The following is a 16383-nucleotide window of genomic DNA, read 5'->3' on the forward strand; positions in this document are numbered from 1 at the left end:
GCTCACTCTATTTGGCTGCTCCTACAGCTTTGCACTTCCAGGCTAGTTCCTTCCTTGGTTTTGTTGCTACAATAGTAATTGTATCTTGAAGGGTTTGTTAATATGTTTTTCTCCTTTATCTGCTAGCTTTCAAGTAGGTTCTGAATATCATAGTTGTTTCCTCTGTCTCTCAACTTTGGAGTGGTCAGAAATGTCACTTGAGCTTTGAAGTACTTGTGAATGCTCATCACAGATCCTTCATAACCCAACCTAATCTTGGAAGAGTATGCATTAAAACAGAAAAATTATGGAAGAACACATGCAAAGACAGATATACATTAAAAAATTTATCAACTGTTTCAAGGAAAGACCTTAAAACAGTGATAATGCTTATGCAGCAGTGCAGATTAAGAAATGGCATTTCCTGAGCTGAGAAACATTCTCTGAAATTCACATTCGCTTCACTTTGCAGAAGTGAGTGTATAATGAGTCCATCCCTGCCTAGAAACCAGAGAAAGTTGGTCAATTTTTAACCAATGCTCAGAAGTCTCCTAAAGGAGACGTAAACCCCTCCTAAGAATGAAGTACTGCGGTCATTTTACTGGTATACTACATTTGCACAATGCTGTATTAGTAAAAACTTTAAAAATACAAATGTGCATCATGAAGTTGTTATAGTGTCAATTCCTGACATATTTTTAAATTTCTTTCCTTCTTTGTGGCTAATCAGATTTAGGCCAAAACCCAGAAGACCATTGACAAATATGTTGCTGGAGGGTGATACTCAGTATCTAGATTAATCCTTTAAACTCACTAGGCAGAGGATATGACACTGAATTTGGAGATTTAATCTTCAAACTGTCACCTATCAATAAAAGCAGAAATAAAATATTTTTTATATACTTTTAAATCAACCTAATTTGATTTAAATTTGGCAGTACCAACTACATGTTCGAGACCCAAGTTAAACTGTGGCTATATTGAAGTTGGTCAAAAAAATCATTGGCAATGCTGTAAAGAGCATAAACTCAGAAACTGCATTTTCAGACTCAGGTTGAATATGTTCTGAAGAAATGTTTAATGAGTCTGATTTGCATTAGAAATACATATTGATGTCACTTCAGGAGAAAGCTATAATATGAAAGGGCAAGCTGCATACCCAGGTGAAGCTTGGTAATTACTGATAGGGAAGCAGCACCAGGGAATACTTCAAATTCCATTGTATAAGTGATTTTCTGGATAAGATCCTAAACAAATTAACTTAATGTTTTGCTTTAGTGGTAAGAAGAGTATTTTTGTCTGAAACTAATCTAAATAACATGTACTGAGTATTGTGTAAAGGTAATATTGAGAATACAGAATTTGATAAAAGGAGCATTCTGTTTGAGAGGAGATTATTTTGTAAGTTTCACCCATGTGATTCTGTGCAATACAAAAGGAAATACAAATCCATTCATATTTGCTACTCACTGTGAGGCAAGAAGGTGTCCAGGGCTTTCTGGTAATTGTATTGCCATAATGCATTTCAAACTGCTTAATAAAAAATTGAGAGCCCCTGTCACTGGTCCCTTCAAAATCCTAAGGCACATATTCAATCTCCAACCTGGAAAACATCTTCTTGTGCTTATTAATTATTATAACACAGTTGAAAGGGTCTATATAAATGCAGGAATAATCTTCTGATTTCACAGTCTATTATTTTTTCTTATTTTTTCTTTTTAGTTTCCCTATTCTAAGTATGAAACCTTCCATTTGGCAACAACTTTTGTCTGAATAATTATTATTCCTGTTCACTTAATGATGTGATAAACACAGCTTAAAAATATTTTCGTGCCATGGAATCTGTTGTGAATGAGACATCTGTAGTCACAAATTTATTTGATATATACTTCTTAAAACCAAAACCAGACGTGCAGATGTGTGACTCCACAGTGTGACTCTATAGTGATATGTTAATAACTAATGCAGAGGTTTTTAGATACTCACTCACTACATTCAAGACAGGGTTATATCAAGGTGGTCTGGAATTTATTTAGAGCCCTTTTGGCCCATCACTGAATCCTTCCATGGACCAGGCATAGGAGCCAAAGACTGTGCCAAATACTCTGGATTTAGAATTATCCTTACATCAATGGAATTTTTTCATAATTTAAGCTTGTATGATGCAGTGTCTGAGCTCCGTGATCCATCAGAATTATCGCAGGCAACGGACACAGCAGTGCCAGAAGTTCTCTCACATCTGTCAGGACAGCCTTAGATTTCTGCTTGCATTGTTGTTAGTTTAGGAATACATGCAATATGGATGACAGTGCCAAACAAAATTTGTTCTATGAAAACTGGAATATGCATGACAGCAAAGCTGTTAAAATCCATGTAGCAAAATTAGGAGCTTGGCAAACAGTTAAAAAAAATGACAGCAGGATTTTTAAGACTAAAGCCTACTCAAACGTCTATTTTTCCTGCGTACTAATTCTCTCTATTGTAGTCTTTCCTAAAAAAAAACTGAATCCAGAGTAAGAATAGGCTGAGTCACTTTTTTAAAAATGTGGTCTACAAATACCAGAACCACTGCCTAAACAGTAACTGACTATTACAATGTTTAACTCTCCCACAGAACTTGAAAATGCCTGCAAAGAGAAGTGTCACATAAATCCTTAATGTTTTGCCATGGGTAGTACGTCATTCCTAGGGCCTTTTCTCCCCCCTCCTTTTTTTTTTTTTTTTTTTAGTTTAATATCCTCTGGAAAATTTGTTTCTGTATGTGAATGCCTTTCCATTTTTCAAGCAGAAATTTTTGGCAAAAGAAGATGTGGCAAAAATATTGTGAACATTTTATTGTGTGATCTACATATAAGTACTCATTGTAAAATATTTATGGCATATAAATGCCTAAGTAAGAAGGTAATACTTTGTCTAGTCATTAATTTAATATGACAACAATATCAGTGGTAAGGAAATGGGATCCATTAGAGGTCTCATGGCTTTATTTCTGTGCCACTCTGTTATTTCCTATCTGTGATGACAATTACACTTACTTCTTTCATAGGGAGAAATTTTGAACATAACTGAGATAGTGTTTATTGGTGAATCTGTTCCCCATTCATAGATATCTATCTCAAAATGTTATATATCCACTACTGAAGGTTTGATGATGCTTTGGTTTTGATTCAGGTATACTCAAAAATAGTTCCAACAATATGAATCAACAGAGGAGTTAATATATTTGAAAGATCTTATGCAGCTATATGCCCACTGAAATGGATCTTTTATCCACAGAAACTTAATAACTGCCATTCTTTTCCATTGAAATGAAAAGCTTAGCAAATTTCCTGATAACTGCAATAATGTCTTTCATAATTCTCCAAAAATTATGGTAATAATTCTTCAGTTGTATTTTGATGACTCAGACAATTCTATGTATGCTGCTTAAATCATAACTTCTAGGCTAGCAAGCAATTTACGGCTCAAAATAAATTTTTCTTGTACAATAAAAGCATATAATACAGAAACCCCTCCTCACTCAGAGTAAAGAAATAAATTTCAGTTCCAAGAAATAACTAGCAATAATATCCATGTAAATTTATCTCTAAATATAATTTTGTTCTATTCAGACAAGAACCTACAAATAAAAACTATTTCCATGACCAGGATATGCTACAACAGTTTTGCTGTGTTGAACCTTGTGCCCTTGTTTGTTCCAGAACTGGACAGAGAGAGCCAGACTCTTTCCTGCAGTTCTCTTTCCACAGGGATTATTTAAGCCTGCTTTCAGCATTGCCTGGTCTTTCCTAGCCAGCTTTGATGATCAAGCAAGGTTAGTTGCCCTGTAGGCCTGTCCTGAAAAGGTCGACTGACGTCAGTCCACAAAAGCTATGGATTAAAAAAAGTTAGGAGTAGACTTTAAAATGCGCGTAGTCAACATCTTTCATGGCAAAATATTCCAGTGATTTAAATTGGTCAGTAGTTCAAAAATGGTAAAAAAGTCTTTTTGGCAACATGAATGCAAATTTGTCATAGAGACTGAAATGTCTGCACCTCTACTAAGGTGCCAGCAAATGAATACGAAAGAAATCTGGCATCATTTATATAGAGAGGTTATTTTTTCCTATTTACAGTATTAATACAAAATTATAGACTTTTTTCTTTGTAAGGACTTCTGAGTTTTTCTTTAAATGATTCTAAAGACAAGTATGTACATTTATAGCAGCTGTCAAATTTTTATTTTTAGCCTTAACATACTTGATGAAAATGTCATCAAATCTTACCTATGTCATACACCAAGGCTTATAATTAAGTAGTCTTGATCTATTAATGAAGTCAATCTCTTACCTGTATTAAATCCAGATATGGACTGTTCACATTGTCAAGGCAGTAAGACAGTTCTCAAAATAACTTAGTCAAAATGCTCAGTCCTGAATGCATTATGACAGCACTGCTATTTGTGGGCAACCACTTGTCCATCTGACAGGAGTGGCTCTGTGATCTCTCTGGGATCTATCCTTCCCCTTCTCCAAGGGGATGGAGGTGCTGCCTTCATTCAGTCTATCTCTTATTCTGGCACAACAAGTTTTCTTTCTCCTTCTTTGGCAGTCTGCTGTGCCTATGTAGCACAACGTGCAGCCCCTGGGACTGCTACCAGAGTGTTACCATTGACCTCAGAGGAGCCAATCTTTTGCCAAAAAACTCCATATAACTACAGGAGCATGGCATGCAGGGGTTAATGTAGGCTGATGGTGAGTGGTATCCCAAAAGGGGACTTGCAGGAATGTTGTTTCCTCTCGTGAATCAGCAGAAGCGGAGGCATAATGGCCTTGCCTTTCAGTTGCTGTACATTAATCTCTGCAGAGCAATGCCTGTCATCGCTCAGATGTCAGATGCTGTTTATAACTCTGCTGGAAACAGAGCATAGAATAAAACAGCCTCATTAGTTTCTCTTGAGACTGTATATGCATGTTTTAGGTTAGCTATGCTTTCACTGCTGCACTTAGTTCAAACATCGTATCAGCAGCATTGGTGGCTCAGAAAGTTGTTTAGTCTGTGAATTTGTCCAGTTGCTCTCTCAATATATGACCAAAAGACCATGATGTGTTCAGGAGCAGAGGTTTCCACAGCACTGGTATGACATGACTCAGAAGTACCTCCTTGTCTTGCCTTGGCTCGAACCTGCTGGTTTTAATGACCCCCTGTGCCAGAGCTGCAGGATAGAGAGAAGCATTGGATCTATTCAGCATCTCTGTGCCAGCTGTGATTTGGCAAGCATTCAAAGCCTTTCCTCGTTTATCTGTTATTCAGACTGAAGACTTCTACTCCTTACTGGCATCCTCTGTATGAAGCTATTCCGTAACTTGAATCCTTCTTTCTACTTTGCCAGTGCCACATCATTTCAAGGTGGGAAACGAGTCATGGCCAGTGTTCGATGGTTTCAGATGCAATATGGATTTATACAGTGGCATAGCAATGATTTATCGTTTGTTCTCCTTCCTAATCATTCCTTACACTTAATTTGGCCATTACTGAGCACTGAACTTATTTTCATAGAGCTATCGAGGGTGTATGAAGTGGTCCCGGTTATCAGGTTGCCAACTGTGAAACTAAAAGTGAGCAAATACTACTTTCTCCTAACTTAGATTTTTTAATAAGTACTTCATTTAAATGTGAGGATAGTTTAACTTTCCAGTCCTATACTCTTTTATATTGTAGTTTCTTGATGTAATACGTTGATTGCTGCTCGTCATTAACTTTTTTTCTCTACAATTAAATTTGTAATATATGCAAAATTCTTCCTTTCTATTTTGGCACCTTTGTTATCTGAAAAAGAGCTATTTGATTTTGCCTTGTTGATTTTGCTTTTGTCACCTTCTGAATTGACCCATTACACCCTCAGTTCAAATACTTTGATGAGGAATAGGCTGAGTGCTCTTTAACACCAGCACACTGAGATGAAATCACAAATGTATTTCCAACCTTCTGGCTTTAGCCCTGCCTGTAGAGGTCTCGTACTGAGCCTAAAGGGCAAGAAGGAGCATCCAGAAGGAAGTGAATGACTTCCTTCCACGGTTAGCATTTCCCCGTTCTCGAGATTATTCCTGCCTCCGGCATCCTCTCGTACTGCTGCCTTGGGAATACAGGAGCAGTTGCGCTGCCTACAGCCCTGGAGCAGCTGGAACTCCGTCCCATGCCACCCTTCCCGCTGCCATGTGATCCGAATCCGTTTGCTTTAGAATAAATTTTTAATAGCTGGACATCTGGTGAGTTTGGGTTTGACTATATTTTGTTCTATCCGTCTAATAAAGGGGAAACATTTACTCGGGGACATACTTCAGTTATTATTTAATAAACCCACATAAGCCTGTTCATACAGCTTCCAAAAGTTCTTCATTTATGCAGCTATTACCAACTTTCTCCATGAAGTTTTACAGCCCTGCCTTTTTGTCTCTAAAGTCGCGGCTGCTGACGGTACTCGCTGTACAAATACAGAACAATGGGGAGCCTTGGCGTGGTTCAGCGCTCTATCAAAACTAAAGCGGCTTTGCCAAAATGAGAGGAAATGTCTGTGTGTTGTTCTGCTACCGTAGGCGGAGTAAACGGGGCTTTAGGGAGTCCCTTATTGCCGTAGGAAGTTATTGGGAATGGCATAACAGGAGAGGCTGCGGGAATATTTACTCGAAGCCCTGCGAAACTTGGAAAGCTGTTCGGCTCGCTTAATAAAATGTTTATATATCCTGTCCCCACACAAAAATGGTGAGGAAAGGAAGTTGTTTCCGACCAAATAAACTTTTTTGTTCATCAGAAAGTTTAAAAATAGCAAACCAAATTAGGTCATTTTAATCGGCGCTTAAGGAGACGGCCGCCCCCTCAGAGCCACTGCGCACGCGCGCCCCATCGATGACTCGGGGCGCGCCTGGCGCTGCCTGCCCGCCCGCTCCCATCCCGGAGCGATCGCTGCCCCGCGCCGCCCGGAGCCGCCGCCGCCGCCGGGGAAGCAGGAGGATGGTGAGGGGCCCCGGCGTGGGCCGGGACACGGGCCGGGACGGGCAGCCCCCGCCGCCCTGTCCCGCCCACGCAACCGGCGCGGGGGAGCCGGGAAGGCGGGCGGGAGGCAGCGGGCCCGTGAGTAAGCAGTTCCCGGGCCACGCGGGGCCGCGGGCGGGACTGGGCCTCGCTGCCGGCGTGAAAATAAATGGGAGCGGGGAGCGGGCCCTGCTTGGGTCCTGGAGAAATACTTCCGAGGCCCTGTGAGGATCCGTGTAAATATCTCTCCAGGGGTCTGGAGCATCTCTGTTACGAGGAGGCTGCGGGAGCTGGGCCTGTTCAGTGTGGAGGGCAGAAGACTCAGAGGGGATCTCGTCAATACATACAAATATCTCAGAGGCGGGCTAAGAGGATGGTGCCAGACTCTTTTCAGTGGTGCCCAGTGGCAGGTTGAGGAACAGTGTCCATAAACTGACACAAAAGAAGTTTCACCTCCACATGAGGAAAAACTTCTTAGCAGTGAGGGTGGCAGAGCACTGGAACAGGCTGCCCAGGGAGGTCGTGGAGTTTCCTTGTCTGGCGACATTCAAACCCACCTGAATTTGTTCCCGTGTCACCTGGTCCAAGCTCCCCTTCCTTGGGGAAGGGGGGTTGGCCTGGATGATCTCCAGAGGTCCCTTTCAACTAACAGCTTGACAAAAGGATTTTAACAAAGCAAGAACTTATTCACAGAAAGGATGATTATTGGAATGGGCTGCCCAGGGCGGTGGTGGAGTAACCATTCCTGAAGGTGTTTAGGGAATGACTGGATGTGGCACTCAGTGCTATGGTCTCGTTGACAAGGTGGTGTTCCATCATAGGCTGGACTCGATGTATCAGAGATCTTTTCCAACCTTATTGATTCTGGGATTCTGTGGAAAGAACCAGGAGTTCCTTTGGGAACACTCTTTCTGTTAGCTTATTAGGGATACTAACGAGTTTTATTTTGTTCATTCCAGTTTCGCAACCAGTATGACAATGATGTCACCGTTTGGAGCCCTCAGGTAAAACCTTTATACACTTGCTCACTGGGTTTTCAACTTGCTTTCTGGGTTTTCTCCACCTCACAGCAGTGGTATTGCAGTCACAAAGGTTGTGCTCAGGTGCCTGAAGCTCCCTGCAGGCTGCCCCCCTCTCCCTTTGTAGGCTGTAGGTGTCCAGAAAGCCCTCAGCACATCCCTGTCTGCTGGTGCAGGAACATGAGTGGTGCTTACCTGGGCCTTGTCACCTCCAAGTGCTTAAGGGAGTTGCTTGCTGAATGTACCTGTGAGGTACAAAGAGATGCTGTCATCTTTGGGAGGTTGGACTAGACAGTCGGTAAAGGTCCCTTCCAGCCCAAACCATTCCATGATTCTGTGGTCCATTTACAGACCTCTAGTAAGTTGGTAAGTAAGGTACAAAAGGCATGGAACAGTTTCAGTCTCCCCAATGTTAGGCCACTGCTAGGTCTTTCTCTCTTCTGCCCACTAGATAGTATTGGAAAGGAGCTATTTAGTTTATAATTGGGAGATTCAAGTGAGATTTGCATTTGAATTGGAAATTTTATTACCTCTGAATGAGTTTCACGCTGTGTATTGTTGCTAAAAACATACGTGGTATGTTGTGAAACTTGCACAGGTTGTGTTGAAAATAAATATGCTGGAATTTTAAAAGCCAGTGTCAGCTGAGGTATTTAATATTGCCTCTTCTCTCACTATGGATATCTTAAGACAGAATACTTACAGAAAACCAGAGCCTTGGAAAAAGACTCATTTATATATTCAGCAAAACTAGAGATTTATTTAAAATGCAAGTAGCAAATTGTATTGGTGTAAAGCTAATGTATCATTAGTTTGTGGGTTTGTATTGCTACTGAAGTTCTTAATCATCTGGTACTATTGTATGTGAGACACATTTCCATACAGTGCAACAGAGAGTGTTCTATCCTTCCCATTCTCTGTGAAGGCAACCTTGAATATTTCTGGGTTTTTTCAGTCAATACCATGATAGATGTGGGTGCCTTTGAACTGTTTTCATCCTTCTTAATGATTGTGTTTCTCTGGCAGGTTCTGTATCAGAAACTTTCAATTTTTTTATCTTATCTGTTACTTTGAAAATTACTTTTAAAACTACAACATTCTCATGAGACTTTTACTAGATATTGCGAAATCATCAACAGGACAAGTTTCTATGTTTTTCTAAAATTGCCTTGACAATATTAATAGTGTTAGTTTTTCTAAAAAAAGACATTTAAAATTGCTACTGTGCTGCAATTGCTACTCCATCCATTCTTGTAGGTGAGGCAGTGATGTGATGCCATAATAATTCTTGGCACTGCTAATACAGGAGAAAATCATACTTTATTAGGAGATGTTTTCAAATATGATAGTAAAGAAAAGGAAATAGGAGATTTAAAAACTCAAAGTGGTTTCACATTTTTACAGTCTTGCATGTCATTCCTGACAGTTGACAAATTCAGGTCACAGCGATTCAGTGCTGCTCTTGGGCAGGAAATATCCTATGTTATTAAATTCCAGGTATAGCAATGGATGAAATAGGACATTAGGGTCCTTCTAGTAGACTTAAATAAAGAACCGTATGCCCAAAAAACCCCAGCAACTTACAGGAAGGTGATTTCCTGTAGATCATCCCCTGCACATTCACCATAACAGCTACTGCCTTCCACTCCATCCCAGCTGGTGGGATGCAGCTCCATAGTGTCCGTGCTTGCAGGATAGGAGTGCCCACGTTAGGTGTCTGACATGGGCTGGAGTGCTGAAAGTGGGAAAACCTTAAGTGGTTCTGTTGAATGGACATTAAAGCTCCTGGCCACCTCTGCAGAACTTGTAGGGACTTCATTTTCTTTGAGACCTCTAGTCCTGTTTCAGACTTGCCTGCAGTTGGCCAATAACTCGTTCAGAAGTTATTGGGGAATGGCTGGTGAGGCACAACAATTGCATAAGACTCATTTCTTCAACAAATTCGATTAAAAGTTAAGTGTCCAACTTCAGCTGGAAGTTCTGTCTTTGAATCACATTGGGTCAAACACTGATTCCTCTGAAGACAGTGACAAAAGTCTTCTGATTCTTGTAGTGTCAAGAGGATTCAGCCTTCCTTTTTGGTTTTCCTGTTCCTTTGTGTGCAGTAGTGGGTGGTTCAGAGATGGCCAGATTTTTATGGGTTAATGCTGAGGCATCACAGAAGATAACTGAGGAGATGTACTGGTTTAACCTGTTATGCAGTAGGTGTCCCTGTTGGAGTGAGAATCAAAGGTCTGAAAATGCAAACCCATTGGAAACTGATTCAGAGGATTAACTAGAGAATGATTGATGACCTTTGACTTGGTTTTACAGGGCCGAATTCATCAAATAGAATATGCCATGGAAGCTGTGAAACAAGGCTCAGCTACTGTGGGGCTGAAGTCGAAAACACACGCTGTCCTGGTGGCTCTCAAGGTGACTTCTAAACTCTGCTCTCAGTGGGGACAATAATGTTCATAGAAAAGTTTTGGTTTGGCAAATTAGTTTTGTGCGGTCTGTAGTTCTATGTGAAATGTAAATGCAATTACAGATTCCCTTTTCTTGAGTGCTGAAATATTTCCAGTACCTATGCAAAGCAGATCTTCACAAAATGGTGAAGGAAATGAGTGAAAGATTTTTTTTTTCCTTTAGAAGATGTCTTCCTCTTTTTTCTTTTCTCAAAACTTGAGTGAGTGTCTGTTGTTTCTTTTGTTCTGAAAGAACTGAAGTGGAATTAAGTTTTTCTTGTCTTCTGTTGCAAGTGTATAAATTTAATTTTTTTTTTTATTGTTTCACGAACATATTCAGTTCTTGCTATAAATGTTAGCAGATTTCTCCACAGTGCTTGGCAGACTGTTCAGTTTGCCACATAGCTTTCTCCTTTTACGCATAGAGAGCACAGTCTGAGCTGGCAGCTCATCAGAAAAAAATCCTGTACGTTGACAACCATATTGGTATCTCAATTGCTGGACTTACTGCCGATGCAAGACTCTTGTGGTGAGTATCCTGGTTGTTGACATACACAGTGCTGCAATAACGAGGGAAAGTTCATTCAGACTATTGCAAATGACATTTGCTGCTTGGCTAAGGATTAGTCTTGAGTTGCTGCTTTGTTGTATTATGCCAAAGACCTCAGCATGAAATTCAGGCAGGTTTTTAACTAGTTGGCAGGAATCTCATTGTTTGGCCCAAAATATTGCTCTTTGGTTTTGTTACAAGTAAAACAGTCCTGTCTGGTTTCCTCGGTGTGACAGGGTTTCCAAGCAGTCTGAGACACTCCATCACTTCTTTCCCTCTGGCAGCTGCTTCTGTGTACACACATTTGAGAAAGTTATTAAACACATACAGTGCTCTTTGTGTGGGCTGCAGGGGGGCTTGCTTTTAGCAAGTTTAATCAGAAGGGGTAGGAAGGATTTCTGAAATTACTTTTAATTGCTGCAGTGTTATAAAGCACTGTTACCATTTAACCATTACCATTTTTCCAGAATATCCATCTGTTGCCTGCATGAACTTCTACCTTCTTTGCATTTGTTTGGCTGAAATACCCTTATACTTTATCAAACCTATGGTCAACTTTCTCAATAACAATGATAGGTCATGTTGAAATGAAATCACAGAAAGCCTTTGACCCTTTTTCTCAATGAGCAGAGCTGAAACAAAAATGCCTACCTTAACAGACAAGCCTTGAGACAAAACCTCATTATGTCTTTGATCTATGCATTGATTTGATTTTTTTAAAAAAATTTTTGTATTTTTGCTCCTAGCAATTTCATGCGTCAAGAGTGTTTGGATTCTAGATTTGTGTTTGATAGACCTCTTCCAGTTTCTCGCCTAGTGTCACTAATTGGAAGCAGTATCCTTTTTTTATACACTTGTTATACTTCTATAGCTTTCTACTCCTTCATAAAATGAATTTCATCTATCACAGTTTAAAAGTCATATTAAGTTAAAAAAGTGTATTGCACAATTCTTTTTGTTCACACTGCTTGTGTATACTTTTGGAGAACATTGCATTTTGGTGCATCTCTGCTTGGTTTAGGAAATATCTTGGGTAATTATCATGTAATGTTGAGATTGTTTCCTTAGCTTTCTTAAGAAACGCAGATTCCAACTCAGCGCTACGGCAGAAGGCCCTATGGAGTAGGACTGCTCATCGCAGGCTATGATGTGAGTAAGCTGCTCTGGCTGCTACTGATCTGCAAGAAAATGTGCTTAGTGGAGCTTTATGCAACAAATAGATGTTGAGAGGGAAAGATAGAAGAGGCAGAGTCACCAAAATTCTCTGAATAAGGAAATAATTTTCTCTATCTTACTTAAAGTGCTAATTAATAGCTGATCCTACCTGCACTTACTAAGTATTTTAAGGTGCAAAAATGAGATTTGTTTATGTAAATATTTTGCTATTGATTTTGGATGCTTACAAACTATTGTTTTAAATACTTTCAATAAAAAAATGGATGTGGAAATCGCCACTGGCCTCTCTCTTACATGTTTAGCAACAACATTTGCTTCATGCAACACACACAGAATCTCTGCCCTCAAGATTGTTGACATGAGGAGGAAATTACGGTATTGCCTGAAATTTTGGATGGCGTGGTTTAGTCTACAGCAAGTTTTTACTTTTGTGTAGATAAGACAGAATGTGTGTAAAATAGCTGCTGCAAGCCATGACATAGGGAGCATACATAAGCACAGTGGAGTAGAACAGAGAAACATTTTTTTTTGTGCTGGCCATCCTGTCCACATAAAAACTGTATTTTAATGAAGAAAGTGTAAAGAAAGAGTTTATCCTTTTTTTTTTTATTATTATTACTGGATTTTTTTGTTTTGAAGGAATTGCATAAGAAGAGTTATGTGATCAGCAATATAAAATGTATTTCTGTGCATACATGTAGGTGGGATGTACCATAAAGCAAAATTCTTTTAGAAAATGTCATGTTCCAGCAGGAGACTTGGTATGAATTTATACATTTGTTTAACATTCTGTGGTTTTTTTTTTTCCTCTTTGTAGGATATGGGTCCTCACATCTTCCAGACTTGTCCCTCTGCAAACTATTTTGACTGCAAAGCAATGTCCATTGGTGCTCGTTCACAGTCAGCACGAACTTACTTGGAGAGGCACATGACTGAGTTCACTGACTGTGAGTAATGGAACCCTCTTTACCTACTGGTATTCATCAATTCTGCAATTTATTTCCTGCTGCCACTCCATTCTTTTGCATTTAGGGAGATGAAGGTAAATTTTGGGAGCCAGGTTCGGCATAACTGTAAATCTAACGCGAAGACAAAATTGTAGAGAATATGGTTGAGATTTTCATGTCTTAACATGTGGATGTTTATTACATCTAATGGAAAGAGAAGCTGTGCTCAGAAAAGCTGTGAAAAACCTAAAAAGCCTCTGCCCTTTTTAACCCAGGAGAAGTGTAATTGTTTCCATAGCAGAGCAGGGATAGAATGTCAGGGCGAGTATTTAGTGCTGCATTTAAAGTGGTGAATTTATTTTTGTATGGAATAATGATGAGGAACCATTGAATACCTGCTTGGGGGAAAAAAACTTGAATATCACCGAAGGCAAGGCAGGTGTCAAAACCAGATGCAGTTGACCTCAAATACAGGGGGAGGCTGGTATCTGAAGGAAAACTTTTATAACCAACTCTGCTCAGTACCAGAAAGGAGAGGAGCTCTGGGAGTCAAGCTCACCAAGCTGATTTCATAGTTGTCAACTAGGAATAGGAAGAAGGGGAAGGAGTGTCTGGAGGTAATACCATTTAGTTTTGTCAATGTCTTTCTGATCCCATTTGAAGGTAATCTAAATGAGCTAGTTAAGCATGGACTGCGAGCCCTGAGAGAGACTCTTCCTGCTGAACAGGATCTGACCACCAAGGTAAGGAAGAGGTTTCACTAAGGAACTTTACTGCCATTGTTACTTGGAGGTACTGTGATAGAATTCTTGTGAAGTGTGGCTGGCACTGAAGCTTGCAAGCTGAATACTGATGGATAATACCATCTTTATTTCATGTCACTAGTTTATCTACTGTTCCCAGATCATCTCAGATTTAAGCCTCTTCACAGAAGTGATGCTTTCACTAAATAAGACATTGTTTCCCTGGTGGCTTTACTCTATTTTAAGCTTTGATGAGTGTTTAAGATGCATTACGTGCAGCTGTAGCATCACAGCTTTGCATTGTGAGCATAGTCAGTAATTCACCTGGGCGGTAAGTGAAGGTAATGCACCAACAGTTTAGAGAGTATCCAGCATCACAAAGCTGCACAAACTTTTGACAAGCAATTGAGGAACTGTTGAAGAAGAAAATTCTAAGGATATCCATTGGTTGGTGTTCTGGCTGTGGCTGATCAACCATTTTCCATGTTTTTTTATTCTTAGCTCACCATGTTTTTTAGAAGTCTTAAAATATTGAAAATCAAAATGAGATTAAAATAGGCGATTTTGAGAAATTGTGTGTGTGTTATTAAAAAGAAAACAAAGAAATTGAAACCCTCAAATGGCTTTACTTAGAATATTTTGAAACATGATAGCTTTTTTAAGTGAAAGCTGTGAAGCCAAAGTTAATTGCAGGAAAATTCTTCTCATTGCTTTCAACACTTTGCTTGACAGAATGTTTCAATTGGAATCGTGGGCAAAGACATGGAGTTTACCATCTATGATGATGATGATGTAGCACCATTCCTAGAAGGTCTTGAGGAGAGACCACAGAGAAAGGTGAGTGGTTCAGATATGAATAAATAGGCTTAGTTGAAAGACAGTAATTAGATATGATCTATTATGTTTAAAATAAATGTAACTCTACTACTGTGGTAGAGTTTTAGAAAGGCAAGTTTTAAAATACGAAGTTACTATATGAACACTGTATAATGTTAACTGGTAACTCAGCTGCTTATTAAATCAATTTATGCTGAATTTATGCCAGGCTGTTTCAATGTCATCTTCTTTCATCATCTCTGATCTAGTACAAGTTTTCACTGTTTTGCAACAGAAGTGGCTGCATATGTTTCTCATGCCCTTTGCAAGATGCCTCCGTTGTCTCCTAATTACCGAGTCCTGCTCATGTTTAGTTTCAATAACAGTAATTTGTGAGCTGTTGGCTGACATGAGCTGCATTTACCACTCGTGGTGCTCCAATGGCAATAAAGCTGATATGTCAAATGTTGTCTTCTGCCCTCCTAAAATATTTCTTTTCCCTCTCTCTAAGGCGGTTCCGCCTGTTGAAGAAACCGTGGAAAAGGCAGAGGAGCCGATGGAGCACTAGTTGGTGGATGAGTTCCTCTGTTAATGTATAATTATCCAGGAACATTTATCCATTTGCTGGTAACTTTATCCTCACCTATTTTCGTTTTCTGACGCTACATTGTGAGGATTGCTCTCAAAGAAAGAAACCAATCCACCTATCCTTAAAAGGCAGGAGGTCATAACTGGGTGTAACTGCTTGGACAAGAAAGGTGTAATCATTTTCTAAATAGTACATGATACTGTTTTTTAAAGAAAAGATACTGTCTTTAGCTCGTCAGGACAAGTGGAAATAAATCACTTTCTTGGACTCTGCTGTGAGTTTGGTTTTTTTAGTCTGAAAAAACAACTATTCACAACTACTTGTGTCATATCAAGGTGCCATTGTTTGTTTGACTGTCAGAGTGAGTGTTTGCTTGCTGTAGAGAAATGTGGTGCTCTTGGAAACTGTTGAACTGGGAGGACCTTAAAATGCTTATGAAACCATAAAATAGTCATGGAACAAACAGGGTCTAGCATTTCCCTGTGTCAACTTGTCTCCACCTGAAAAGGCATTTGTGGTTATGAGGCTGAAGAAGCGTGAAGCTGACAACCAGCTTGTGTTTGGTTTTTTGGGGGGGATTTAGTAAACCCCAGCTCTTTTAGAGCTGTGTCAGTGTTTCTTCAGAGCCATCAGCTAGCCTTGGGGCAGTACTGGGTATTTAGCTCACTGAGGGCCGAATTAGAGTAACAAAAGAGCGCCTGAAGTCCGTCCCCCTTGCAGGTCTCCTGAGATGAACTGTGGAGTCTCTGCATTGCTGCTGAATGAACACGGTCTCCAGGGCTTTGTCCGTTCAGCTTGTTCTGCACCTGGTGCTCTTTAGATTTAAGCTGAATGCCACAAAATTTGGGACTAACAGTGACTTCCTCAGGGTCCTCTGCCACGGAAGCCCAGTGAATTGGTTTCCTGGGTGCAATGCTGTATTTTAAGGAAAATGAGTTCAGTCTTTTCCACTTTTTATGTTGGATCATTCTAATGTAATAAATCTCCCTAAGATTGTATTGAAAATGATAAGAAACAGCTTTATGGGGTGGGCCCATATAGGGACCTGATAGCCTGCTCACTATGTTTAAGAAAAAAAAAATAGGCCTGAAACTTGCACCTTGTTT

General features: G+C 39.9%; 1 protein-coding gene across 1 annotated transcript; it reads left to right on the forward strand.

Moving 5' to 3' along the window:
* Positions 1-6849: 6849 nt before the first annotated feature.
* PSMA1 (proteasome 20S subunit alpha 1) lies at positions 6850-15544 on the forward strand. The gene is made up of 10 exons (XM_032112776.1): positions 6850-6972; positions 7950-7994; positions 10323-10424; positions 10882-10985; positions 11753-11841; positions 12085-12155; positions 13000-13129; positions 13793-13872; positions 14605-14709; positions 15200-15544. The coding sequence occupies exons 1-10, from the start codon at positions 6865-6867 to the stop codon at positions 15254-15256; spliced, it is 891 nt and encodes a 296-aa protein (XP_031968667.1). The 5' UTR covers positions 6850-6864; the 3' UTR covers positions 15257-15544.
* Positions 15545-16383: the final 839 nt, after the last annotated feature.

This window comes from Corvus moneduloides, chromosome 6 (genome assembly GCF_009650955.1).
Source record: "Corvus moneduloides isolate bCorMon1 chromosome 6, bCorMon1.pri, whole genome shotgun sequence".
NCBI classification, from domain to species: domain Eukaryota; kingdom Metazoa; phylum Chordata; class Aves; order Passeriformes; family Corvidae; genus Corvus; species Corvus moneduloides.